The sequence below is a fragment of the Brachyistius frenatus genome, unplaced genomic scaffold, assembly GCF_029030835.1.
Source record: "Brachyistius frenatus isolate BFR_SWC_R1_liver_20210118 unplaced genomic scaffold, ASM2903083v1 Contig_135, whole genome shotgun sequence".
In the NCBI taxonomy this organism is placed as follows: Eukaryota; Metazoa; Chordata; class Actinopteri; family Embiotocidae; genus Brachyistius; species Brachyistius frenatus.
In genome coordinates, this window is record NW_027210734.1 from 835,001 (window position 1) to 862,500 (window position 27,500).

A 27,500-nucleotide genomic window follows, 5' to 3' on the forward strand; every position below is an offset into this window, starting at 1 on the left:
GTGACAGCTTCCAGTGGAAAGTGGACACACACACACACACACACACACACACACACACACACACACACACACACACACACACACACACACACACACACTCTCCTGCTATCACACTTTCCAGAAGTGACGACTGACATCCTCTTCCTCTCCGTATCAGGGCGACTGCGTCCCTCCCTCGACCTTCGGGGGAGGAAACCATCTCGGATCCCTGCGGCGCTTCACCGTCCCGAATCAGCTCGGGAGATCCGACTCCTGCACGAACTCTCAACCGGGTGGAAAAAATCCCCTCATGCATGCAGTGTTTCAGCGTGTGCAACTCTGAGTTTCTTTGGCAGGTGGGGAGGGAAGGAGGGAGGGGTGTTATTGGAGGAAAAGCACAAGTTGGTTTTTTTTCGTCCATGATTGAGGGAAAAGAATGCAAGTTTCTCTGATCCTTACAAATTTTAAAAACCCTAAAACTATCTTAACTTAACCAAATGTTAACCACAGGAGGGGGACAGAGGAGGGGGGGGTCACATGACTTTGTTTTAACTCGTCCCAGCCGGCCCGTCCGGCCTGATTCCCACATGTGAACGGGGCTGTAGTCCGAGAGATAAACTGTATATAAAGACTTTGGATGGCGAGGCCATTTTTTTGGAAGTCTTTCCAAAACCAGACACACAAAAACAAAAAAGAGTGCAGAACGGATTACACGGCGGATTTGTCTGCCGCAGACGGTAGCATGTCCAGCTAACTCACAAAGTCCACGGCTATTCATCCTGCAGATTCACGTGTTTATATTCAAAAGACGTCAGACTCACATCGACTGGTACATCCACTGTGCTGTATTTTCTAAGCCGGAGCGTTTCATCTCACGTCAACGAAGCTCAAGCTGAAGCACGAAGCCTGATCCGACACGTTCCACAAACACGCTGCTTATTTGTTTTAAAGTAAAACACGCGGAAGAAAATTGTTAACAATATGCTTACATTTGTTTCAAATAGAGATACATGAAGTGTGTTTGTTTATAATAAACAAAAGCTGAAGTAGATACGAGTGGTTTCATCCAAAGGAAAAATCATAATCACGAAAAAGAGAGATTAATGAGAATGATATTTATTTTCTACTGCATTATGTTTTGAGGGGGGATATTTCATCATATTTGAAAATTGTTTCTGAATATGTGACTGTGGAAGAGCACCGTCCTCAATACAGACCCAAATATTGGGAATATTATAACATCATAATATAAATACATCATAATACTCCTCCGTTATTGAGCATGGTTTGTTCTCAACAGGTGGCCAAACTGCAACAGATGGAACACATTTTGAAGGGAAAACTGTTTCAGCATTTATATTTAAAAAAAAATGTTTTTAAAAACATTAAATCCCTTTAAAATGCTTCTTTAAAGATTCAGTCAAACAATTTTTCATTTCAGGTTATCTTGAGTCAAAGACGCCCGTTTCTGCTTCAGCTCCTCCTTTAACACATCGGAAATATGTCATCAATTATTACAACGTTAACAATATTTAGAAACAAAACTGTACGGCTCACAAATCGCACAGTTGTCTCGAGGCCTCGTTGTGCAGCAGAGTTTCTGATCAGAGTGTCGAAAGGTGGCTGAAAATAATAAAAGAGAAGTTTAGAGAATCAGAAAAGGAGGAAAACACAAAATGTTCCTGCCTCGTTATTCTGCTGGTAAAATGTAGATTGATGACGTTTTTTTTCACATCTTCTGCTGAGACAGAAGGAGGTAAGAGAGAGAGAGAGAGAGAGAGAGAGGCGGTGAAGTGAGGATGATGAGGAGAGATGAAGGCCCGGGGAGGCTCTATTGATTAGTGTGCTTTTCTGCCCACGTGTTAGCGATACAGTGAGAGAGCCCACACAGGAAAGCAGAGAGGAGGAGAGTAGAGGATCTGTGCATCAAACGCAGATGAGCTCATGCACACGCACACACACACACACACATGCACACACACACGCACACACACGCACGCACACACACACACACACACACGCATACACACACGCGCACGCACGCACACACACACGCACACACACGCAGGCCAACACTTGGGTGAGTTCGCCTCTGTAAAGTAAACTTAAGGACGAGCTGCGTTTTTATTTTTCCTTCCTTCCTTCTCCTCCTTCCAGCTCCACATCTGGTCTGTGTTTGGAGGGACTTTCTCTTTCTGTCTTATCATACTGTACACACACACACACACACACACACACACACACACACACACACACACACACACACACACACACACACACTGCTGACAGCCCCGTAAACTCATGTTCACAGTCAGCTCACTTTATTCATCGTCCCACTCTCGAAGCTGAAATGCAAACAAAGAAAAAAACAAAGAAAAAAAAGTTGGCGCAAAGTTTGCAAACCTATCTCCCATCATGCATCTGGGCTGCAGCTCAAGTGCACGGGAGCGGCCGTCGGCTTCAGGTATGCGTGTCATTGTGTCTCAGTGACACTTATGTCAAACCTTAATTACAGTGCGTGCGCTTCTACTTGTGGACCAAAGCATCCATCAACATGTTGGATTTTAAAGGACCAGTACGCCCGACACAAACAAAACACTGTGGAGCTGCATCACCAGCTTTTACTGACATATATTGACTTGTACTGTCCTCTGACCACCTGTTAAACTGCCTGGTTGTCGAGGACAGACATGACGTCAGACATATTTTCAGCTAAATATTTTCACTTCTGCTGTCACTCGTAAAAACAAATGATGACTGACGTCTGAACACGGCTGCATCTTTTTAAGCGTCGCTCCCTAAACTGTCGTGATTTCCTGGGACATTAAGGTGACGCAGAAATGTGACTATTCATGTTTATTCCGACATGAGATCGGCCCTTTAACGGAGAGCGATGCACGTCTGGGACTTCTGATTCAGTTGAAAAGAGCCTCAAAAACTCAGAGATCTTCAGAATACGTTTTTTTTTTTTTAAGTTTTTCAAGATGGAAAAAAGGCTGAAAAAGTATTTATTAAACTCAACATTTGACCACTCGAGGACCTCCAGATCGCCTCCACATGCAGTTTCATTGACAGGACAGGTTAAGGTCACAATTCAATATCTGCATCTAAAATTGGTCGCAAACACACAAAAACAGCTCATTCATACACATAATTTGTCTGTAAATCCACAATATAATCAACTGGAGGAAACAAACCCCACAAATCTGTAAATGGTCAACTTATTCCCTTATAATTCATTGACTTGGCAACAACAGGAAGTACCGACTGTGCTCTAAATCTCAAGTTTAAACGTGTTAGATGTTTTCTAAACAGTGTAATTTCATCTGCTAAAACAAGAAAGCTTAAAGAACAGAAAAACTGCATCTAAAAAAGTGTCTGCTTTGAATAGTTATTTCTTTTTTCTACAAAATGTTGAGGTCCTCAAAAATATTCCAAGAAATACACCTGCTCTTCGTCTCTCACCGAAAGATTCAGAAACTATTGGATGAATTTGCGAATATGTTTGATTCCAGGACGTCTCCTGCTTCACTGACGTGTCTGTTTTCATGACTGATCCACAAACATCCACGTAGAGTCAAGATTTAAAGTGAAAATAAAGAAAACTTTCCACCTTCAGGAGATAAAAGTGTTCAACTCTGTACGCACGTCATAATTTCACTTGGATGCTTTGACCTGAAACTCACTTCAATTGAAAAACTAAGCAGAAATAAACTTTGAAGAGAACACAAATTACAGAAAGAAAGAAAGAGCTGAATGAAGGACAACGTGACAGGTGGAGTGATAAAACTCCCAAACACGCACGACATCTCCGCACATCCACCGAGTTCACATTCCTGTCCACATGCCTTCAACGGGATGCCTTCAGGGACATCCTGTAAACCAGCACATCCAGGAGACAAAGTCACGAAAAAGTCCCCAAAAAACATCCTTCCTGCAGTCATACTCACATCTGACATCACTCTGACATCACTCACAGTCATGCTAACACGAGCGCCACCTCCTTCAACGTCACATTTGAAGTGTTTTAAGTCAGGTTTCATGTCAAATTTCACAGTTTTCCTACAAATATTTCATCATTTTTCTCAATCTTTTTTTTCAGTAAATTCAGAGATGTCCTGCAGGACCAAACCCTCCAATAATAAACCTCTCACTGACTCGCACAACATAAATAAATGTGGACACGGACCGTGCGCCCTGCAGCCGGGACCAAGAGTCTCCGACAGAACCACAAATGAATCCACGGAACCCTGAAAGTGACCCGATGTCCCCAAACTTGTGACATTTCCCCCAAAACGCAGCTTCAACTTCCCCCCTGCAGCCGCCGCGCGCGCTGCGCAAAGTGTCTCCAGGTGTGCGTCTTTTTCTTCCTTCAGTATTTCTAACCTCTCGGTGGAGGCTTGCTGAGCAGCTCCGCTACGTGCCTCTGCAGCCGGACCACTCTCCCCTCCAGCGCGCCGGACCGGTGGCACACGGACACCAGCTCTCCCTCCAGCTCCTCCAGGATGCCCACCGAGTGCCGGGACAGATCCGAGAGCTGCCGGAGCACCGAGCACAGGGAGAAGCTGCACACGTCCGCCAACTCCCCGAAAACCTCCGGCCGCGGCTCGCGCAGCCTCCCGCCGTCGGGCTTGCACACATCTTTCGGAAGTATCGCGCGTTTGCAGAAAGGCATGATTTTACAATAACAAACTCCGCAGATAGTCAAGTTACACTCCTGCGGTCCTTCTCCCTCCGGGTGGCGCACGGACACATGCCAGGAATCCTCGTGGGGGGGGAACTCCGCGGCTCGTGGAGAGGCTTGAAGCGAGTTGAGCGTCGCGCGCCCTCATTGTTTTTGACTGCGAGCGAGATTTTCTCTCTTTTCTTTTTTCTTTTTTTTTTTTTCGGTGGAGAGGAGAGACTCAGCTGCTGATCGGATTGTTGTCAGGAGAGACAGAGTAACAACACACAAGACATCCGGTTTGAGCTTCAAAACAAAAGATGGAATTAAGGTTCAGGTGCCAAAAGAGATTTGAGGACGAGCGATGCAGTTCATTAAGTTCGCTGCGTAACTAAACTAAGCAGAGACATACTTTCATCGTCCCACCAGGGAAATGGAAATGTCCAGCAGCTCACACACAGGAATTTGGATCAAAAGGGAGAAAAATAAAATAAACAATCGATAAAAAGTCAATTATGGGTCAAAACAAAAGGCATAAAAAAACCCCAAAAGCTCTATTTTTCGTCCAATGTAGAGTATCCGATGACATTAAAGCTTCTAACAAAACAAGGCAAAAGTTAAACTTCTTTTCACGTGAACCACTGTGGGCCTGAAAACATGACCGCCAAAGATACATTTTGAAATAACATACATTTCTTTTATTGGTTAATATTTAAAGTGTTGGCCTATATGATGTGTTTAAATATATATGTAAGCGTCATTATTTTTCCAGCTCATTTCAGGAGTAAGTAAACGTATTATTATATTATATATATTTTGTACAATCATTATGCAAAGTTGTAGCATTTTATACGATATTGATCATTTCTGAATCTTTTGGTGCTAATTTTGCTGCAATTTTGTTACTTTTGTTTTGGCATTTCTTTTGTGCCTTATCCATGCTTTTATTTTGAAGATATTCAACCCCACCTCGGCACTTACCTCCTCGAGCTTGACAGGGCGACACGGGGCGCAACAGTCTGGTGTTTCCCTAGGAGCAAACCTGTCTCGAGGAGAGGAAGAGGAGGAGATGAAGAGCAGAGATGAAGAGTGGATGAGGAGGTTGAAGAGGGAGAGGATGGAGGAGGAGGACGGAGGGATGGATGGATGGATTAACCCCTTCATGCACCACCGGTCGTAAGGACAGAGTCAGTGAGTGGACACTGCTGTCCACAACCTTTGGTCGGTGAGGTTGTTTGACAGTTTGGAGACTTTGTTCTTTGTCCACACAGAGATGAGGAGGTTGTGTAGTCGTGACCTCCACTGAACGCAGCACCTCTGAGTCCTGCAGGCCTCACGGCTGCAGGGAGAAAATCCAGCTTCAACATCTGGAGGAAAGACTTCCCAGAAGAGTGGAAGCATGTTGGGCTGGCACATTATTTCCTACATGGATTTTGGAGTAAAATGTTTAAATGAGCCTTGTGATAAATCTTCAGGGTTTAACGTCCAGTTTTTGCTGCAACTGCCTCGGCGAAAGTAAAAACGCACCAAAAAAATACAGCCTCTAAAAAGGACCGACTTCTTTAAGACAGTCACAACAAAAAATAAACATCACGGCCTTCATGAAAGAAGAACTCGCTGCGTTATTTTACTGAATAAACCGTCTGTCTGACGTGTCCGCATACTTTTATCATGTAGCTGTTTCTGATTAATCTGTTTTCATGGATGCATCTTGTTTCCAATTATGTTTTTTGGACGTGGTGTCAAACAGTCCGCTGGCTTTAATTTAAGAAGAAGAAGAAGAAGATCTCAACGGCAAACATGTCGATCTTTGGTGTTAGATAACGAGGTCGATTTGAAACAAGCGGGTCTGAAAATGAGGAGAAACACGAAGGAGCACAAATTCCCAAGTCGGAGAATAAATGAACGATGTGGACCACTGGACTCTCTCTCAACATCTTTTACTCTGTAAAATGAACACAAGCCTCCGCGCACACATTTCCAGATGCTCGAGGACATTACACACTCCTGAAGTCATCATCTGAGTCTGAAGGTCATGACATCATCAGTTCAGACTATTAATTCATTGATTTATTAATTCAGCCGCTCGTGGGAGGATCGGAGGATTTCTGTCGAACATCAAAGTTCGTTCTCGACCTTCAAAGTGTTTGTTTTTTCTAACGCCTGTCGCTGGTGAAGACTGCGCGATGCAGCTGAAAGCTCAGGAACAATTAACTGGTGTTTGGACATTTTCAGGCACCGTTTCCTCTATTTTCTGACACGTAATCCTGGCCGCCCTTTTGTGGGTTTTACTGACTGATATCACACGTTTGAATCTGTGCTGATGGAATGTTACAACATTTCATCAAAGTATACGTAATTTTAATTTGTAATATTTTATGTGTTTTTCCACAAAAAAACAACAACATGTGTGTTTGGATTCTGCTAAATGAAGCCCAAGTCTTCAATTAACTAAAAAGTATTGAGTGAGTGTTTTATTTTAAAGCGAGTCATCTCTCACCAACGTTTCACCTGCATGGCACCATTTTTACCTGAAATTAAACTGATTAAATTGGACATTTTTAGATTAAAAAAAGTAGATACATAAACTGATTCAAGCGTCTAGAGGAAGGTGTTCAAAAGGTATTCACGTCCATAACGTGATTAAATGTACTAAAGCCACACATTGCACTTAAGTAAAAGTATTATCAGCAAAAAAAACGACTGCTGCTCTGCGTTTTACTGCTTCAATAATGAAGGTTGTATTTATTTGAACTGCTTTATGTCCTGCTGTTAAATTTAATCTACACTAATCATTTTACATAAGATCCTTTTATTCTATATTAAAAAAAAACACGGATCCCTAAAGAGTCAACAACTTGAGAAAAGTGATTACTTTTCCAGTGAATCTAAGATCATAATAATGATAGTAAACTTTTGTGCTGCTCCTTTCATACAAGAAATGCAGTTTAAAAGTCCTTCGCATGAAAACAGATAGAAAGAAGCCATAGAAACGCGTTAACGTGTAGTTTAAAAATAAAATGCATAAGAACAGATCAGATTACAAACCATGACAACATGTTATTGAAATAGAGTTCAAATGTAGAATAAAGCAAAAAGTATTTTACAGGCACCGTAGTGCAAGAGAGCTTCAGGTGCAGCTAGTTAAAGACTAAAGAAAAGAGATGTTTCAAGCTTTTGGTTTTTGTTGTTTCAATATTTAAATCAAAGTTAAATTAGCTTAATCTTAATCCAATCCTTTCGGTTTATCAGAAAAAAATCAAATCTAAAATAAACAAACTTGGAGAGAAGTTGAATTTTCCTGAATAAATGGCAATGTAAATGGCAGGTAGAGCTGCTTTGTGTTGAATATATTTATAAATTAAAGTGAAATTATGTTGTTTATCATTTTAAAAAGCCGGTAAAACTGAGGAAGATGGAGAGCAGGGCGTCACGGGATCTAATTTCTCTTTTATTTTCACACGAGCCAACGCCTCCTCGCTCGATCTGACACTTCGGTTACGTCACAGTTTTCACGTGACATGAGTTTCCCACGAGTGTGACCCGAGTTCAAAGCGACCTCGGAGGAATCGGGGGCAGGCTGCTCATCCCATGCGTTACATAACTCAGTCACAAGGTCCTCATTTAAAAAAAAAATAAAAAAAAGGGAGGTGCGTCGTCTCCTACTGTGTTTCATCGCCTCTGAACGCATCCTCCAAATCTCTCTGGTCAAACAACATCAGCAGCTCCCAGAGTGGATTCTTCTTCCTCCCCTGCAACACACAACAAGTGTGCAGAGAAGCTAAAAACGCACAATAGAGGTCAGAGTGTCTCTGCAGGAGCCCCTTGGATCACATGACGTGGCCCCCCGGACCCCCGGCAGAGGGTGGAGGGGCCTCTGATCAGGTATTGATTATTATCGAACAATCACCTGCTGAATCCTCTTTCTCTTTTTATTTTCGGAGTTAGACACAATTAGGAGGTTTGACCCTTGACCTTCTTATTGGTGGTTATTTGTAACATTGATCAAACAGCTGACAGTAAAATCAGTATTAAGGGGTTTCCAATCTTTTTTATTTTTGGTTTCATGGTCTCGGATTCTTTTTTATTTCCGTTTTTCTTTTTTTTTTTTACTCCTGAGAAGAAAAACTTTTCAATATTTAATAAGAAACAACAAAGATTCGCAAAAAGTGGGACAAAAATAAACCAATTCTAGAAGTCTTTTCCCCTTTTTTGTCGTCTTTTTAATCATCTCGCGGGATATGGACCCACAGTTTGTTAGCCCCTGTTCTACATCTCCGGCAAATGTCTATTAAAATGATGGATTTTCTTATCTGTCATGTTTGGATTCAGACTGCTGAAAGCTCCAGAGGGGTTAAGAAGGAGGCCCGACATTGTGCTTCCATAAGTCTGTAATAGTTTGTAATATTCTGGTGATTTTGTTAACGGATTTATTTCCATTTTTGACTGTTTCAAATCCTCCCCGCGGCTCAGATCTCCTCCAGCGGCCTCATTTCAGGTCACATCTCCACTTTCTCTGAAGCCCGGTGAAAAAAAAAAGCTCCCCGATCCTCAACTCGAGGAGAAAACGCACATCTGGTGCTCAGAGCGCCCCCCGGGCCCCCTTCAGCAACCCCTCCCAGACGTGAACTTGGACTACCTAAATGTTTTTGTTCAGGCAGTCCGAGTCTTTTCTTTTCTTACGGAGAGGGGAGGTGGGAGGAGGAGGGGGAGGGGGAGAGGGAGAGGGGGGCGAGGAGGAATTTCAACATAAACTGCCTTTTATTGACACAATTGAAAACATCAACATGAGAAACTTATGAAAGACAGAGGAGAGGGATTCAGTGTGTGTGTGTGTGTGTGTGTGTGTGTGTGTGTGTGTGTGTGTGTGTGAGCTGGAAGAGAAAGCGAGACAGAGCAGAGGGGGAGCGGCTTACATTACATCATCCATACAGTTTTTACCACAACCTAACACCAGTCGTATCGGCGTTGTCACCTGGCCAATTGGTTGTCGCGACAACCGACCTGTCATCCAGTCAATCAACCAACCAGGCTAGTCACAGAGTCAAGCAGACGGGGTAAACTGATGTCAACGAGCCAATCAGCCGGTCAGTCAGTCAATCACATGGCAAGCAACTGATTAGAAACAGCTGTCCTCACCCACCCGCTCTTCCTCCTCCTCCTCCTCCTCCTTCTCCCTCCACCTCCTCAGATGACTGAGTTCATTGTTTCAGCAGCTCGGCCCACTTTCTGTACTAACACAGGCAGCACGCGCCGAATTTACCTCCGTTACTTGGTCCACTTCTGCTCACTTCTTCCTCTGCGTCTGTTTTAGTCTTCACGCTCTTCACATGAAACCGTCACGACGACCTGATGCTCACCTACAAACATGAATACTTTATCTCAGAGGTTCTCAACGTCGCGGTCGAAATTTCCAACATAAATATGAGGGGTCATATGATTTAAATAATAATATTTTGAAGAAGTTGTACATCTTTCTGACTTCTCGAATTCTCTTTTTTTCTTATCAAACCTCTAAAAATCCTCAAAAAAACCCAGAATTTTAGGTTGAATTATGTCCACTAAGATTAATTCACACTCGTGAAGAGCGATTCCATGTAAACGTTATTTACTGTTAAGGACTAAAACGCCCAAATTGACATGTTTCTCACATTCAAAACTTTTTCTCTTCTTAAAACTCAAAGTCACAATCAGAAGTCGAAGCAGGTAAAAGTGTCGAAAATATCAAAACCTGCACGTAATTCTGTTTTCCAAATTTGAACGTAAAGTCTTTCCAAAGAAGCAAGTTTCATCCTGGTCGTTTGATAAATCGGGTTTTATCATGAAAGAAGAACCAAACGTGGCGTTTTAAATTCCCCCTCTGTCCCAAACACTTCTCCTTCTCCTCCACGGCAACGACACCAGAGGCTCATGGGTATTGTTGTGTAAAGACCCATTTTTTTTTACTGGGGGCCACAACATAAACCTTCCAGGGTCGTTACATGACTGAGGACGGTCCTTTAAAGACATAAAATGGGAACCAGTGGAAGACGTGACTTCATCATCAGCCGTCGCTCCTCTGCTGCATTTTTAAAGGAAGCTGGGAGAGGAGCTTCAAGCAGGATTCCAGTTTCCTTTTAAAAAATTCAAGAAGCGTCTCGGCGAGTCAAGATTTTATGAAGATTTGGCCAAATCCAGTTGCTAGGAAACGTCGGCAGGCAGCATCCAGTCCGAACACAGCAACGACGTAAACAGGAAGTCCCTTCGGCATCGCGACCGACAATAACAATATCATGATGATCACGAGATGTTCACATTTATGGAAGACGGCGATCGGGGTGAAGTGATAAAGTAAGTCAGGATACTTGAAGAAGGAACATTTTGAGGGTTCGTTTTTGTAATGAATAACACGTTGAGTATTTAGGACGATGCCGAAGACCACGTCGAGGCTCTGAGACTTGCTGTCGTTTCATTTCTCCAAATCCTCCAGTCAAATATAAAACTCCTAAATCCACTTTTAACAAACACACCGACGACAAAAAGCAGCCGGCCGAGTGTCCGGCTGTACGACCTGCTGACGATAATAAATATGAGGACATCTTACATCTACGGTGATCGAATCCCGTGTTTGAACGGCAATTCAACACATTGGTTTCCTTCTCTTTTGAGTTGCACGTTTTCCTTCTGCAGCTCACGTTTCTTTTCTTTTCCTCTTCTCAACGCACTTCAAAGCCTCCGTGCGCCTGCGTGTGGATCGGATGTGATTGTCGCCGTGCTCACGAGGGGCTGCAGAACAGGAGCGGAGCCGAGCACGCGGCCGGCGAGGCTCGTATCTCAAAATGTTCAAAGCTTATGCGTTCGTGTTTGTGCGCGTGTTTATTTTTGCAGGATCTGTTCCCAGGCCTTCGAAAAATGGGGACAACTTCTGATTTGTGACGAAACCACAAACCCCCGGAAGTGTTTTTAGTTTTTTTTAAATCTGTCCTTTTGATTTTGCAGCATCACCTCAAAAACAATCGTCTGTTCACGCCGCAGACGGAGGTCACGTCGGGGTCAAAGTTCATCGGTCTGAACCGGAATCGTTCGAGGATCGTTCCGGTCGGGGCGGACGCTCCCGTCGGTTCTGATCATATTTCAGTCGCCGATGTTGACGTTGGGAACTCATTACGTCTGACGGGACGATCAAACGAGCTGCAAACAAATCAGCTGTTCGGCCAAATGATCTGAAACACTTTGTTTGGAGGACAAATCCACAGCAAGTCTCCAAAACCCGTCATCACGGAGGAAACCTGCAAATGCACGACAACATCCTGAAGTAAAGTCAGCATGTTAACATCAGCTGAAAACATCACAGGGTAAAAGTTACCGTCATAATACGCCAATAGAAAATATCCTACGCTAGAACCGAAAAGACAAGTGAAGCTGTTGTCCTCTCTCTCTCAGTCCTCAGCGACGGATTCCTCTCGTGTCCGGCGTGTCCGGGAGCAGACGGTCATGTGAGCGAACCACGGCCCTCTGAACACACACACACACACACGCACACGCGTGTTCCTGCTGCGTGTGCTGCTGCGTGTCATGTGTTGGAGGGACGGGGTTGGAAATGAAAGTCACGGAGGGAAAAGGGCAGCGTTGATCTTTTTTTACTCCACGCACGCGCGCACACACACACACACACACACACACACACACACACACACACACAGAGGTGGTGTTTGCCAGGCCAGGTTTCTGCGGTGCGTGAGCAGGCTGCATCCCAGCAGTCACCATATGGACGAGTACTGAAGTCAGAACACAGAGAAAGAACATCGGATAGACAGAAGGAAGAGAGAGGAGGGATTTAGAGAGGACGATGGAGCGGGGAGACGAGGTAGGGACACATGGAAAGGAAGGAAGTAAAAACAAAAGGACGGGTGTGAGGAAGACTGTGGAGGAAGATGAATGCATACAGGAGGGAGGATTATGCAGGATGGAGGGATGATGGGACGTGGAAGCTATTTTAAGTACAGATGGAAGCTGGGAAAGATGAAGGCATGGTGGGAATTGGAGGAAGGATTGGAGGGTAGGAGAGGAGAGAGGATTGAAAGAAGGGGGGATAGGATGGAAGTAAAAAAGAGGACGAGAGGAGAAGAAGAGGGAACGATGCAAAGATGGAGACGAGGAAGGAGGGATGAGAAATGTGGCAAAAGATGGAAAGTGTGGTGAGGATGAGATGTTAAAAAGGAGAGCAGGAACAGAAAGGGTGGAGGAGGATGAACAGATTGATGGAGGGATTATGAAGATGGAGGACGGGTGGTCTCCAGGGGAAAGATGGAGGGATTGTGGGTTCGGAGAATGGAGGTCCATAAAGTTTCAGTTTTCCACAATAGTTATGGATTCACACCACATATTCTGTTTCAACTTTAAGTGATAAAGAAAGTTAATATAAACTCCTGTCTGGACTTAATGCTTTGAGAATATCATATTCAGCAAAACTGAAAAGATTTTTTTTTGAAGATTTTGAAGTGATACTTGTCAGTACGTCCAAGTTTTTTAAAAAAAAAAGATCCTCAAGCTGCAGGACACAGTACAACATGTATCGATGGCAAATGATTTATCATTAATAACAACTAATTACAAGGTCAACAAATTTGGCACAAAAAAAAAAAAAAAGAAGTCATACTTCACTAAAGCTTCACTTTCAGTGAGCTGCTTCTTAAATTCAACATTTTCCTTTAGGACTTCTGAATGGGGCTCCAGTTCCAGTGCTTTAACGTTCCACCAGTTTGTGTGCATCTGACAGTTTCACTCCTTTAAAGTTATTAAAATGATTGACAGATTCTGGACAGGAAACCCACAAAATTCACAATTAAAAATAATCCCATCTAAAGTTTCTCCGGTTTCCCTATTTTGGGGGAAATTTGGAATTTTTCCTGCCAAACATAATGTCAAAGAGCCCCAATTCATTCTCTACAAACACAAGAAAGCACAAGAACAAGCTGTTTGGTAAATAACAGTTTATTTGAAAACCAGGCTGTCTTTTTCTGTGGCCAGTTTAGCTGCTGCCCTGTTTGGCGGCCAGCCTCTTGTCTCTCTCCTCGGCGATGGTCAGACGGATTCCCTTTCCTCTGGGCAGGGACACCCACGGCTTGTTGCCCTGGAAACCAGCGTGGCAGGAGGAGGGGGACAGAGATCAGAGAAATCGGTTAATGCGGACGATAAAAGGGGGTAAAATGTTTCAACACTAACAGGTCGGGTCAGAGGAAAAGTTTGCGGTTTTATTTCCGGACATTTTTTTATTAAAAACAGGCAGCAAATTATTTAAAAGGAATAATAAGGATCTTCAGTCATAAATCTTTACAGAGCAACAGGTTGATTTAGATTAAAAACACCAGTAAATGAAAAATACTACGAAATGTTTGAGAGAAGCTAAACACTTGATGGCTCGAACGTTTTTCTGACCGCCGACACGTCAACACCAACACGGAGGTGAAGAAAAGCCCGACGGAGAAACGGCAGCGGCCAAATCAAATGTCAGGCGGTTTATTATCGACTCCCTCCGCAGGCCGGGGACTCGACATCAGTCAGCGAGCGTTTGAGGCGACGGCACGGAGCTCCGTTCATGAAGCTTTTTACAGCGCATGGCACCAGAATCAGAAGAAAACACAAAATGCTGAACTCAAAGCTGCGTGCTTTCTGTTTTATTCCCTTAAATGTATGTTTATGGCACCATGCATGATGTTGTGTCTTGCAGCTTCGTTGGTATTTATTCGGAAATAAGGAGTTATTGGGTGAAATATTCAGCTTGTTATTTTTAGTCTGCTGAAAGCTAATTAACTCAGAAACCACTGACTCGGCATTTTACTGGTTTTGTTATGGAAACAAAAAAACCTCTATATTGTATAATATTGTATATTGCTTTGATTATGTGCATGTTTTTACGGACTGAGCTTTCAAGCCACCGCAGGAAACATATAGGTTTAATCTTGTACATGAAACCAGTATTAAACATTAGTGCTGCCACTTGTTGAGAGTTTAGTTCCCATTTTTGGTTCCATTAACCAGAAGTTTTGAACTGCAGGAAGAAGTTGTGCTTTTGTTCTTGAGAAAAGGTTTAAACCGTTTTATTTAATGGAGCTCAGAACTTCTTAGAGGAATTGGTCGGTTATTTTCATTGCTGATCAAAACCAGAAATTGTCATCACCGCTCCAAAGTCTGTTTCTACAAACACATCGTATTTATATTTCCACGTGTTCTCACCTTGCCAATGACGAAGATGTTGGAGAGCCTTGTGGCGAAGTTGTTGCCCGTGCTGTCCTTGACGTGCACCACGTCGAAGGATCCAGGGTGACGCTCCCGGTTGGTGATCACGCCGATACGCCCCAAGTTAGCGCCGCCGGTCACCATGCACAGGTTAGCTGGAGAGAGAGGAGAGCGTGAGGAACCTTCACCACAAAAAGGAAAAGAAAAAAGAACGGGAGCGTATTCCTGCAGGTCTTCAACCTACAAGTATCAAACTTGATGAAGTCGGTGATCTTGCTGGTTTCCAGGTCGATGCGGATGGTGTCGTTGACCTTGATGTTGGGGTCGGGGTAGCGGATGGTGCGGGCGTCGTGGGTCACCAGGTGGGGGATTCCCTTGGTGCCGATGATGATCTTCTTCACCTTGCACAGCTTGTACTGCAGAGGAAGAGGAGCCGCATTAGAAAGAAGAAGAAGAAGAAGTTGTGCCCGGCGTGTGAAGCGATCGTCGCGGTGTCTGACGCTGGGAACAACGACTCCTCCCCATCTGCAGCGTTAATCCGTCTCACAGCAGAAGGATTTTCTACCAGATTTGACCAAGGTTTTAAAGATTAAACCAGTTTCAAACACCGCCGGCTGTCGGTTGGCAAAAAGACCAAATCCTTTGAAAAGAAGAAGAAGAAAAAAAAAAAAAGCCATCTCGCGTGACGATTACACCTGACAAGTCGGCCAAGAACACCGAATCTTCAGATCCCGGCGCCGAGCATGTGGTGACACCTGCTTCTACCGACAACATCGCTGAACTGAATCCAGCTTCTTTACCAAAGAGAGGGAATTTACTGCCGCAGCCCGACACGGCAGCACATTTCTGCTTCGTAATAGACGATAGCTCCCCGGAGAAAAAAAAACAACCTGAATGTAAAAGACGTCTCCGGGTCTCACCTTGGCCTCCTCAGCGGTGATGCGGTGGACGGTGAAACGTCCCTTCACATCGTAGATCAGACGGAAATGCTCACCGGTCTTCTCGATGCTGATCACATCTGCGCAAACAGAAAACAGTTTTGGCATCAAAATCATGTTGATATTTATGAGGTCGTCAGACTAAAATCCTTTCAGTCAAATGTTGTAGAGAACTTAGTTCAAGTGTACGATTATTGCAATGTGCCATTCAACAGTTTCCAATCAACTCAACATCGTGTTCAAACGCTGGTCGTGTGGAGACGAGATATTTTCACGACTACATGCACTTTTTAGAGTTACAGAAACAAATCACATCCTTAATTCCAGATGGAAATCTAATTTTTGACTTATCAGCTTCATTTTCCAGGTAAACGACAGACCACCTTGAAATGAAACGAGAATCAAAGAGGAAAGTGGCCCAACGGAGACATTTGAGGACGGAGCCGTCTCTCCACATGTTCAGGTACGAATCTCTGTCACAGCGGCAGATCAGAGAGTTCAGTATCTGTCAAGGACACTTTCATCAGACATGCAGCCAAATGGGAGTTTCAGCGTTTGGATCTCCGCAGACTATTAAAAAAAGAAAACACTGAATAAAATGTCTTAAGAAAAACATTATGCTCAATCAATATTAATTTAAATTTAAAATAACTAGATTTCATTCACATTGCAACCGGAGCTTTTTAAACCGGGTCCTGCTCTGCTCTCAGCCCACAGTTTTTACTGTGGATGTATAAATAGAAACCGATCATTGTGCCGCAAAGGCTTCCCTCGGATTCGGAAAATTAAAACGCAGCACCTCCACATGAGGCTGTTGGCCGGCGTTGAGGTGGAGAAGGACGTGACAGGAGGAGGTGTGACTGCTACTGCAGCCCACTGATCCACAAAGAGTTCAGAGAGACGGCTCCAAAAAAGTGAAAGCCTCTGACGTGAGATTATTAACACCAGATTTACTACACACACACTACATGATTAAAGCTTGGCGGACTCATTTTGTCAGTAATTACACAAAGAAAAAGAAAATAAATAACAGTAAAGAAGCATCATGGAGAAAATATCGTCACATTTTCCCCAGTTTTAAAGTGACCGCATTAATGACCGAGTAAAATAAAAAATTAGTTTTAGTTCCCAGTTTCTAATCATCTAAGATGATTGCAGCTGCTGCTGCGTCATCACTGAGCCATCAAAAAAACATTTACATTTGAACAAAACTGACTTAAACTGTTTCGATATCTCACTTTGATGCACATCTAAATTAAATGACTGACTGGTCTCCGACCTTCGTCTTGTCTGATGTGACATTTTCTTATCGGTAAAATCCATCTAAAATCCAAAGTGACCTTTCTGACAACCAGCTGGAGAACACGTCCCGATAAAGACTGAAGAAACAGACCTTTAATAGGAGAAAGACGGAGTCTGTTCGACTCCTTAAATCACAGCTGATGTCCCTGATAAAAGAGGCTTTCTATTCTCTTCCTGAGGAGCTGCTGCCTTTAAAGAAATCTCACGACCACAACGAAGCACAGACGATTAAAAACCTGGTATTTATTCTGCACTTTGAAGAAAGCATCATATGAGAGTTGTAGTTGGAGCTCAGAACTTCTTAGAGGAATTGGTCGTGTAGTTTCAGCTCATTGCTGATCAAACCCACAAATTCATCACTGCTCCTCGTGTCCAAACACGGCAACAGAGGCGTCAATGTGCACGTTAGATTGGAAACAATAAACGACGCCGCAAATCTACTACTTTTCAACATCTTAGTAATCCTCACAGACAGCTGTGACGCTCACCCATGAATCCAGCCGGGTAGGTGATGTCGGTGCGGACCTTGCCGTCGATCTTGATGAACCTCTGCATGCAGATCTTCTTCACCTCGTCCCCCGTCAGGGCGTACTTGAGGCGGTTCCTCAGGAAGATGATGAGGGGCAGGCACTCCCTCAGCTTGTGGGGACCGGTGGAAGGACGAGGAGCCTGAGAGAGGAGAAGCACAGCGGGGGTCAAGGTGGGACGAGCAGGCGACAAACGGCAACTTGCAAAACTTTATTTCACGATAAAAGTTTGAAATTGATTCAGAGAGCTTTCTGTGAGATTGGACCTGAATCTTTGCAAAATTAAGAAGTAAGAGCGTTCATTTTTCTGGACTGCGATGATGAACTGCAGTAAATCAACTGGTGCCTAAAAGGTAAAAAGCTCATAAGCAGAAATGTGGTTATTTTTCAGTTGATGTTGACAGATTGAAGAAACTATGAATTGAATCTCTGCAGTTTAGGATGTGCACTGCTCATTAAAAATGTATCATACGTTTCTGCTCAAAGCCTCGCTTCCCCAAAGAGCCTGAAGTTGTCGTTTTCTAACACAAACACAGCTGTACTTTGTGTCTCCAGAGAAGAACCAGTACAACCGAGCGATAAAGGCAAGCCCCGAGTTTTATTGGTAAATGATTCAGGTTCGTTGACACAATATTCTGTTTTACCCCCAAAAGAGTCAATTAATCAAACAGTTTACAACCCACAAAGTAATTAACACTTGTTTTGAATTCCCAACTTGCACCTCTACTACTACTACTACTACTACTACTAATAATAATAATAATAATAATTAAATCCCAGCTAAGAAACAGGTTGAATTTTTAATATTGTGATTATAAGACTAATAACAAAAAGGGCCAGTTGATGTGGACAAATTCAAATATTAAATTTTTGGGACCAAATACCTCAGAGATGTGCATTTAGATGAATAATCAATAGAAATGTGGATTTAATAACCAAATCTGGGAAGTTGGGACAGGAAGACGTGAATAAGGCTGGATTTCAACATCCCAAAAACCTGAGAGGAAATCGAGTCTCTTCACACGATGGTGATAAAATAAGAATATATCTTTAAACTTGAGCTTTTCACACACACACACATACATACATATTCATATATTCATATACTGGACCATTACTTACGAAAACCCCGGTGAGCTTGTCCAGCATCCAGTGCTTTGGCGCCGCGACGCGCTTCAGGTGCTTCTTCGGTCCTCTTGCCTGGAGGAGAAGAGACACAGCCGGGTCAGCACAACTGGGAAAAACAGCCCGGTGGCGGCGGCGGTACTCTGGGAAACTTAACTACAACCACAGCGGCTTATTTTCGGGGTGTAAAATGTGATAAAAGAGGCTCCGCTGGGTCGGTCCGGTTAGCACGCGACGCTAACGCGCCTCGGGAATGAATGCAGGTCAACGGAGCCGGCTGCGGCCTAGCCAGGCTCCGGCCGGCCCGGGGAACAGACAGGCTTTATGTCTCGTTTTAACTGAAACTAGGAACTCATTTTAAATTAAAATAAATAAATTAAAAACGTCAGAGAAACGTACATTTCCACAGGCTAACAGCAGCTTTCGTTTTATTACGCGAGCTAGCAGCGATAGCCACATTCAGGCTAACGTGACACAAACCGAAGACGCGTCGTTTTAAATCGTCTTTAAAGAGCAAAATCCGCGGATTTTGGAAACAATATAAACATCTAATATATCACGAGATGTGCAAATTCAAACCGGGATGGATGTGAGTTCGATAGTACAACAGCGAAAAGCGATGTTTGGGGATTAGTTCAGAGAGGGATCGTGAGGAGGAACAGCTCACCATGTTGGAGTCTGCGGGGGAAAGGACCTCCCGGCTTCCGGTCTTGAATGATAATGCCTCCTACGGCAGACTGGGAGGGACAGAAAGACGGAAAGGCGCAATCAAAATTCGGATTACATTTTACTTTCTTACTTTCTTTATTTTGAAGGAAAGATATGAGTTGATATATATATATTCAATATATATTATTATATATTATAATATAATTAGTCTTTAAAGTTGTTGCCCCGTTTAACAGTTTTAACATACAGGGGGAAAAGGCTATTTGTAATTACTTCTAACATGACTGGGCTTAATCAGCGTAATAAAAAAATGACTAAGCAGTTTAATATGTTTGACAACAGAGGAGCAAAAGCACATATAAGTGCATGTGCAAAGCAAGTATGATGTAACTAACGCTAATACAAAATACAACTGAAACTGATTAGGATGTTATTAGTTTTGACCTGTTGATGGCACAAGAGGGAAAAAGATGGGGGTCACCAAAGTCACGGTCAGCTAACATGATTTTTTTTTTTTTAATAATAATAAATAAAGCCACATTTTTTGCATCACAGTAATAAAAGCAGCAGACTGAATTCATCTCAATGGGGACATTTCACTTTAAAGAGTTCAGACATCACATAAACCCTCCGTTCGCTGCTGCCGCTGCTCGTACGTGGTTTCACTCCCTCTGCTCCTCTCGGCGGGCTTCAGGATGTCCCGGTCAGGAAACGCTGGCGGGTCTCAGTCCTGTTTACACAAAAGGAGATAAAACTGTGTCTTCTGCTGCCAAATGATGCACACATGTCATCTCTCTCTCTGAAGGCATCTCTGCTTCCCTCCAGGCTGCAGGAACTAATCCCTCATCATCTCATGTGTACGTTCAACACGTAGATCTCTCTCGCTCTGAGTGACCTATTTGTTCTCTTGTTTTCTGTCTTTACATGAATAAAGTCTGCTCTTCGGTGTTCTTCCAACAGAATCAACCCACTAATCTACATTTATACATTTCACAAAGGCTCACAGAAGCTCTGCAAAGTGGCCGGCAGCAATTTGGAGACCCGAAGTCTGACCCTCCTCTTCAAAAAATACATGGTTGAAACGGCCCTCGACCAAAGGAACCAATGAGGTTTATTCAGGAGGATTAAACACAGATTTCTGGAATCAAATATGCCAAAGAAATAAAGAAGGGAGACGTTTGTTTAAACGAGCTGTCGAAAGGCTGCAGTATTGTTTAATACAGATGTAGAGTGTAATAAAGTCCAGGTGATGGCTGTAATGAAACAAGTCTGTGGCTGGAGTTTGTTTTTCATATTTCTGTGCCTAAATTCGCTCTTTTTAAGTGCTTTTCACAGAACCAGAAAACGTGACGCTGCCAGCTGAAATGTTTATCTTTTTCTTTTCTGTAAAAAGACCCATCTCGTTATGGTGAGATTAACTTAATGAGGGGCAGAAATCTGTTGTTCTGTGGGCCGTTAATGACCCCCATCGTACAATATTTACACAGATATCCAGAAATTGAGCATTAATTGTTATTTCAATACCAAATTAATCATTTAAATGATTTTTTTTTTAACAAAAGAAATGCCAAAAATTGTCCTCCACACTTTCAATGCAATTAATTAATTAATTAGAAAGCGCCCCTGACTGTGTTGTTGTGTAACGTGACCAGCAGAGGGCAGCACGGTGCTGTGTGCCCATCAAGCACCCATAAACAGGAAGAAAGAGACACGTAACGACTTTCATAACTGAAAAACATAAAACAAACAAAAAGGCAGCATTCAACATTATATCTGTGATATCACTATTGTAATTATTACTATCAGTGTTACTTTTTAATTCTAATAATAGAATTTTAATAAAGTCTTACTCTAATTTTTTTGTTAAGTAAAAAATAAAGATGAAATGACAATCATTGTGCTTTTTGTCTTTAATTGCTGAATAAATTGTGTTGCATTAGATTTTATTTTCATTTTATGCACATTATCTTGTATCGTACAGATGCCTGCTTTAAATTAGAGAAAGAAATGAGCAAGTATGAATTTTCACCTGCATAAAATTAAAAAGAAACTGGAGCAACTGCACTTTTCTTTGTTGATTTAAATGAATGTGTGTCAGTGTGTGTATTCACCATCACAGACCAGCAGATGGAAGCATTGTACAGTGAAGCTCCCCGTCTGGGACACTTAATTATCACTTGTATGCCCATATATATATAACATACTCAAATGAAGCATTGGTAATGTTCATTTAAACATGCCTGCGGTTATTATTCTGTTTACTGGACCTTTATTTGTGACTATATCATCTTATATTCTGTGCTTCTGTCTGGTTATATTATATAGATATATATATATATATATATATATTATATATATATTATAAACATGAGTTCATGGAAAACCGTCCAAGGTATAAACCATATGTGGCGTTTTAATGACAAGATATTCACTCCAGCTCAGTTTTCAACTTCTTTATTTTCCCACCAAACTTCAGAGCCGTAACAAAAATACAAGCATTTTTTTTTCCAATATGATCTCAGTCATTTACATACAGATATACAAGTGAGAGCCGGTGAGCAAAAAGTGCTTTTTTAAAAATCATCTTTGAATAATAATTATTTCATCATTCGAAAAAAAAAAAAAAAAAAAAGAATCAAGGAAAAGACACTGAAAGTCGAACCAACAAGAAAATACAATCTACAGATTTAAAGGACGATGGGAAAAAGTAAAAAGTGGATTAAATCAGTGCAGCATCGGCTTCAGCGTCACCAGCTGAACGTTTTCATTGCTGTGGAGGAGAAACCTTTTCTGCTGGTGTCGACGTGTTTCACGGTCCTTGGATGTGTCGGATGTTTTTGGTGACCCCGGAGGCAACGCTCGAGTGAGTGACCGATCGCTGCTGTCACACAGAAACTCGGAATCTGCTTCATTCGTCGTGGCGACCGTGAAGGTTTTACAGGGGCACAAATCTCAACAACAACAAACACGGAGGCTTTTTTTTTTTTTTGGTGGCACTTTCTGATAAGACAGCATTTATACAAGGTGTATAAGATGTAATAATATTAATAAGTCATTTATTAATGCTTTATAGATCAGTTATAAGCAATTAATAAGAACACCTTGTCAGGAGGTTGAGACTTTGCTGTATTTTGAGCTCTTTTTATGACTTGTGGAGACTCCGCCGATGGACTGTTTGTTCACTGCAGGACATCTGGACCAAAGTCCATGTATTCACTGCATGTTTTTGTTTTTTTTACTTGAGAGTAGAATAATAAATCCATTATCGAACTGATTGAGCCCTCCAAGCCCACAACTGTGACTCCGACCAAGACAAATAATGTCTTCGGATGCACCAAACCACGACGTCCTTGGACGCTCCTGGACAAACATTAGTTGATCGGGTTCATACTGATTCCTTGGGGACATCTTGGTTTCATTATTTCCACAGAATCTGCCGGTACTTTGGTGGGTTTTCAGTAATATATATGTCTGTCTGATGACATAAAACACAAACATCCTTTGGTTTTTGACTGTTTGAGCCATTTGAATACGTTAACTTGGGCTTTTTTTTTTTTGCAACAATGACATTTAACACCCTTACAAGATTATGAAATTGCTGCAGTTTTATAGCACTTCTGGGATGTCATAATACCAATTTGGGGAAGATTTCCTTTGCAATAATAACTTGGAACTGGAGGAAGTCAATGTGAACTGAAGGAATTAGATCTTTAAAGAGTCCTTGTACAAGACGAGGCAACAGGATGGACGATGGAGAACCAATTAGAGTTGATATTCTCCTTTAGTGACAGTGTAGTTTGAGCTAAAACATACAAAATCAACAGTGTGGAGCTTTGAAATCGTGTCAGCGACAGGAGAAATGCCCAATTTCAAGCAGGAAGTTGACTTTTTTTTTTTTTTTTTGCAGGAATCAGGTTAAAAAAAGGTCATAATCCTCTGAATAGATGCAAGTTTCTGAATACTGTGAGGAGTATTTTTGGTTCAAAAGGTCTTTGCTGGGGTTAATCTGTGCTACCGTGTGTGTGGATGAGGGGTTGGAGGGGGGGGGGGGGGTCGAGGAAGAAGAGGAAATGAAAGCCCTCAGACAATTCAAGCATCCCCACCAGGCAATTTTCTCAGAGGAGAAAGAAGGAGAGGAAGGGGGGGAAACCTCTGGTTCACATCGAAAAAAAAAAAAACATTCCCTCAGCTGGGATTAAGACTGGACCGCAACACACACACACACACACACACACAGACAGACACACACACACACACACAGACAGACAGACACACACACACACAGACACAGAGGGGCTTTACAACAATGTCGAGCGGACGGAAACCAACACGAGACCGTCTTCGATCTGAAGAATGTTGTTTTGACCCACTTCGGCAACGAGACAGACGAAGACGAGAATCAGCGTCCGTCTGTCGGATTTGGAGGCGACGAGCAGCATCTTTATTTATTTCTCTGGTGATTGTTATAAAAGTAAAAAAAAAAATACCCAGCAAATCCCCCTTTAGAAAGAAAAAAACAGATTCTGTCAAACTAGTCTTTCATCAGGTTTTCATTAATCGCTGCTTCTCTTGTTGCATTAAAGAAAGAGAACGTTGTAACCGAGACCTTCATCAACATCAAAACGCTGTAAAGGACAGAAGAAGTGTGTGTGTGTGTGTGTGTGTGTGTTGAGACGTCTATATTTAAATAAATTAACAAGTCTTTTTTCTACCGGCGACCTATATGTCGTCAGATTAGTGTATTTTTCGGCCTCTTCTTCTGACATCACACCTCGATACTCTGATGTGGAACTGAACAAGTGCCTGTTTCACGGCTGCTCCTCCCGTTTCCCTGCTGTAACACCATCCCGAGCCGCCGCTGTGGGTTTATTTCCATGCCTTTGTGTGCGCCTGCATGTGTTTGCGAGGATGCAAATGCACGTACAGGTGTGTTTTGTGTGTGTGTGTGTGTGTGTGCGCAGACGGGCAAGTGTGTTTTTTTTTTTTGTGCGGAGCGGGAGAAGAACCCACAATGCCCCCGATGACAGACGGCTTTTTCGTTGCCCGACGCCCTACGTCTCGTCTTACAACAACAGATATATGCGAGAGCCCCCCGTCCTGACCGTATCCATCTGCAGCAGGACGCAGCACATAAAGCCTCTATAGGGGGGGGAGTGGGGGAGGAGGTGTGTACAGGGCAGAGGGTCCGGTGTCACTTTAAAAGGCCCCAGGATTTAGTTTTTTTTTTTTTTTTTTTTAACCTCTAAAGTCTGCAGCAGCAAGAAACAAAACACCTGGAAGATGGAGAGCGGACTCTATAAACTACTTAATATTCCACTAACAATCATTAACTGGCAACCACATCTGGCAACATCATGGAGGTCCGGTAGTTCAGCGTTTTATATAAAGTATTAGAAAGGAAAGTTGTGGATGTCAAAATATTTAGCCAGAAAAGATTCGGCACAATTAAAACTGAAAAAAACAAAAACAATTAATTTACAAAAATATTGACACGTGAAGGCATCACATGTGAAACCTCAAAACACTCTAAGGCCATGAGGCAATTATGGAAAGAGAAACTATAAATAAACAGTGAAATTAAGTAGATGGGCCAATTTGTGAGTTTTGCTTTTGCTTGTTTGCTATTTTATGCATATTATATATATATAAAGCTTCTGAATCTTGTGGCTTTTGAAAAAGGTTTTGGATATCGTGTAAAAACCCAGATCCTGTTTTACGTGAAAAAAAATTTTTTTTCCACATGATAAAAATCATATGTGCTTTTTCAGTTATTCATGCGAGTTGTGAAATGTAACTTAATGTGAATTAACCTTCTTTTTTTTTTTTTCATTTTACCCAACAATTCCACTCCAAGGTCCTCTTACTGGCTTCCCCCCCCCCGCAGCTTTCAGCAGTATCACATGGCACAGACACAGATTCGACACGCTGGCTCAGTAGCCGTTATGATGTAATCCAACACTTTCAGGTTTTTCTTCAAAGTGAAGCACTGAAGTTCATTTGCATGTCAGAGCCGAGGGCTCGAGAGAAGCTATGCATGCGACTTGTGCATGTTTTGAGGGATTTACATGAATATTTCACAGGTAAAGTTTATTTTGATTCTAGTGAGCCGGACAAGTTGAACAAAGGACCTCCAACGTGACTGCCAGAGTGAGCACCATGAGCTTGTCAAGATGAGTACGACTGTAAAACAAGCAGATTTAATGCCGACGCTCGCTTTAGCCACAAAAAAGTCAAAGCTGCACGTGAAACATCCTTCTGGTCTGATCCCAACCATCCTACTGGTTGCACTGGTGTGCATCAGGCTGAGTCTCACATGCTTTTAGTAGACGCTAGCTTGCCTCCTGTTACTGCAGCCCACGCAGCTCCAGCGGGTGTGCGGCCAAAGATTAGTTTGAAAAGCGTGAAACGAGGTTTTCTAACGTCAGATTTAAGCTACACGAGTTGAAACTGTGATTTTATTTTGAAGGCTTTGTAGTGCTGCGGCTCGCCGACACTGAGGAGATTCACTCTCGTGTAAACGGAGCAAAAGTTTGACGTTTTAAAAACGAAAAAGGTCTTTAGTTTTAGCCTCGGTGTCGAGATTTGGTACCGAATGACGAGCCGTTTGTCGACACCCATCCCCAAGATGTGGACCAGCGTGTTGCCACACTTCAACCAAACCACGGTGTGTGTTCAGGTCAGAGGCGGGCTAACAGCAGCCGCCAGGCCTGATGACAACCAAGCACTTCCTTATCAGGCGCATGGAGGTCTGTAGGGGCTGAACATCAAAGCGGAAGAGCACTTATGTCCACAAATGTTGACAAAACCTTGTATGTTCAATGTGAGGAAACGGCATCCAGGGTCACGGATACCCGACACACGTACAACGCAGAGACGACTTGCATGACCGAAGGGCTTTCGATTGTTTTAATGAGGCGGTGCTGCGGTGCCAGACAGTTTCCTCCATTCATGTCCCGTGCTCAGAAAGAGTCCACATTTCTTGATCTAATTCATTATGTTCAGAAAAGTCTAACCGACTACAGAAGCGCTCCTCGTCCGACGACTCCTGATGGATATCAGCCAGTCTTAAATAACATGTTCTATGAATACGACTGCTTGAACTAAATTCAAACAAAAAAAAAAAAAAAGAGAAAAGAAAGAGAAGTACATTGAGATAACCAGTTCTCAGACAATCGGTTTCTTTGTGAAGCCAACGAGACGGGAGGCTCGTTCCCGTGAGACCAGACTCTAATATTGTCTATTAAGAAAACAGGAAGCGTAGTGTTCGCCGTCCCGTCGCAAAAAACTCCCATAAAGTCACGCTTTCCCATTTTCCTTTTCCTTAAAGCGCCGACTCGATCAAGAGAGGACGGCTCCGAGAAATGAGGGGGCCCGAGTCCAACAGGTGTATCTTACTGGTCTTTATAGTTTTGTTTCCAAGACGTTGGCTCAAATGTCTCTCGTCAAGCCTTCTCATGTCAATCAACTTGTTTTCATTAAGCCACAACGACGGAGTGATCGAGGAAAGAGGAGGAGAGGAGCAAAACAAAAAAAGAAGAAGTCGTCTGGCTCCGTGTTTCTGTTCATACTCTGCTAACGCTTCTGTCTTTTAAACCAAAAAGGAAAATATTAATCAGAGTGGAACCGCTGCTGGTTTCATCGCAATAAAGAAAACTGATTGAATGAAAACCAACAATAAAACAAACAAAGCGAGCCGTCTTGCGTTGCTTGGCTCTTCGGTTTCCTCGTTTTTAAATCGACCGAGAAAGTGAGGAAAGAGTAAAACAAAAAAAGGGAGAGAAGTCTTCCCTCTCTTTGTCAATCAATTCCAACGGATCTTCCTGCTTTTCGAAAGGTCAGCATCCGGCCGGCACGTCCGACATGAAATCGAACTCGTTCTGCCCCAGCCAGAGCTCGGGCAGCTCGTTGGCTCGGTCCAAACCCAGCTCCACCACCAGAGACATGAGAACCTCCTCGTCCACGGGGTCAAAGTCGATAATTCCAGCTGCGGCGGCGCCCTGGTTCCCCATCCCGATCCCCACGCTCATCCCGCCGCCTCCGAGGCCTCCGGACGGCCCCAGCAGCTGGTTCCCCGTCCCC

At 42.9% G+C, this 27,500-nt stretch overlaps 3 protein-coding genes and 2 non-coding genes across 5 annotated transcripts in view; all 5 read right to left on the reverse strand.

Moving 5' to 3' along the window:
• Window positions 1-4,856, reverse strand: part of nhsl2 (NHS-like 2) — a 116,363-nt gene extending 111,507 nt beyond the window's left edge. The window contains exon 1 of the mRNA XM_069714830.1: window positions 4,366-4,856. Within this exon, the coding sequence (XP_069570931.1) occupies window positions 4,366-4,654 (289 nt within the window). The 5' untranslated portion in view covers window positions 4,655-4,856. The remainder of the gene's footprint in view (window positions 1-4,365) is intronic.
• An 8,743-nt stretch (window positions 4,857-13,599) lies between these two features.
• Window positions 13,600-19,458, reverse strand: rps4x (ribosomal protein S4 X-linked). Its single transcript, XM_069714804.1, has 7 exons — window positions 19,420-19,458; window positions 18,750-18,827; window positions 17,589-17,769; window positions 15,781-15,878; window positions 15,105-15,276; window positions 14,858-15,015; window positions 13,600-13,754 (listed from the first exon to the last, which is right to left on the reverse strand). The coding sequence occupies exons 1-7, from the start codon at window positions 19,420-19,422 to the stop codon at window positions 13,653-13,655; spliced, it is 792 nt and encodes a 263-aa protein (XP_069570905.1). The 5' UTR covers window positions 19,423-19,458; the 3' UTR covers window positions 13,600-13,652.
• On the reverse strand, window positions 14,732-14,804 carry LOC138630477 (small nucleolar RNA SNORD61). Its single transcript, XR_011311647.1, has one exon. It is a non-coding gene; the product is annotated as a small nucleolar RNA SNORD61 (small nucleolar RNA).
• LOC138630476 (small nucleolar RNA SNORD61) lies at window positions 17,388-17,463 on the reverse strand. The gene has a single exon (XR_011311646.1). It is a non-coding gene; the product is annotated as a small nucleolar RNA SNORD61 (small nucleolar RNA).
• Window positions 19,459-25,296: 5,838 nt separating the features above from the next.
• The window catches only part of cited1 (Cbp/p300-interacting transactivator, with Glu/Asp-rich carboxy-terminal domain, 1), a 2,536-nt gene continuing 332 nt past the window's right edge, over window positions 25,297-27,500 (reverse strand). Inside the window, exon 1 of the mRNA XM_069714843.1 lies at window positions 25,297-27,500. This exon is cut by the window's right edge and continues 332 nt beyond it. Coding sequence (XP_069570944.1) covers window positions 27,257-27,500 — 244 coding nt within the window. The 3' untranslated portion in view covers window positions 25,297-27,256.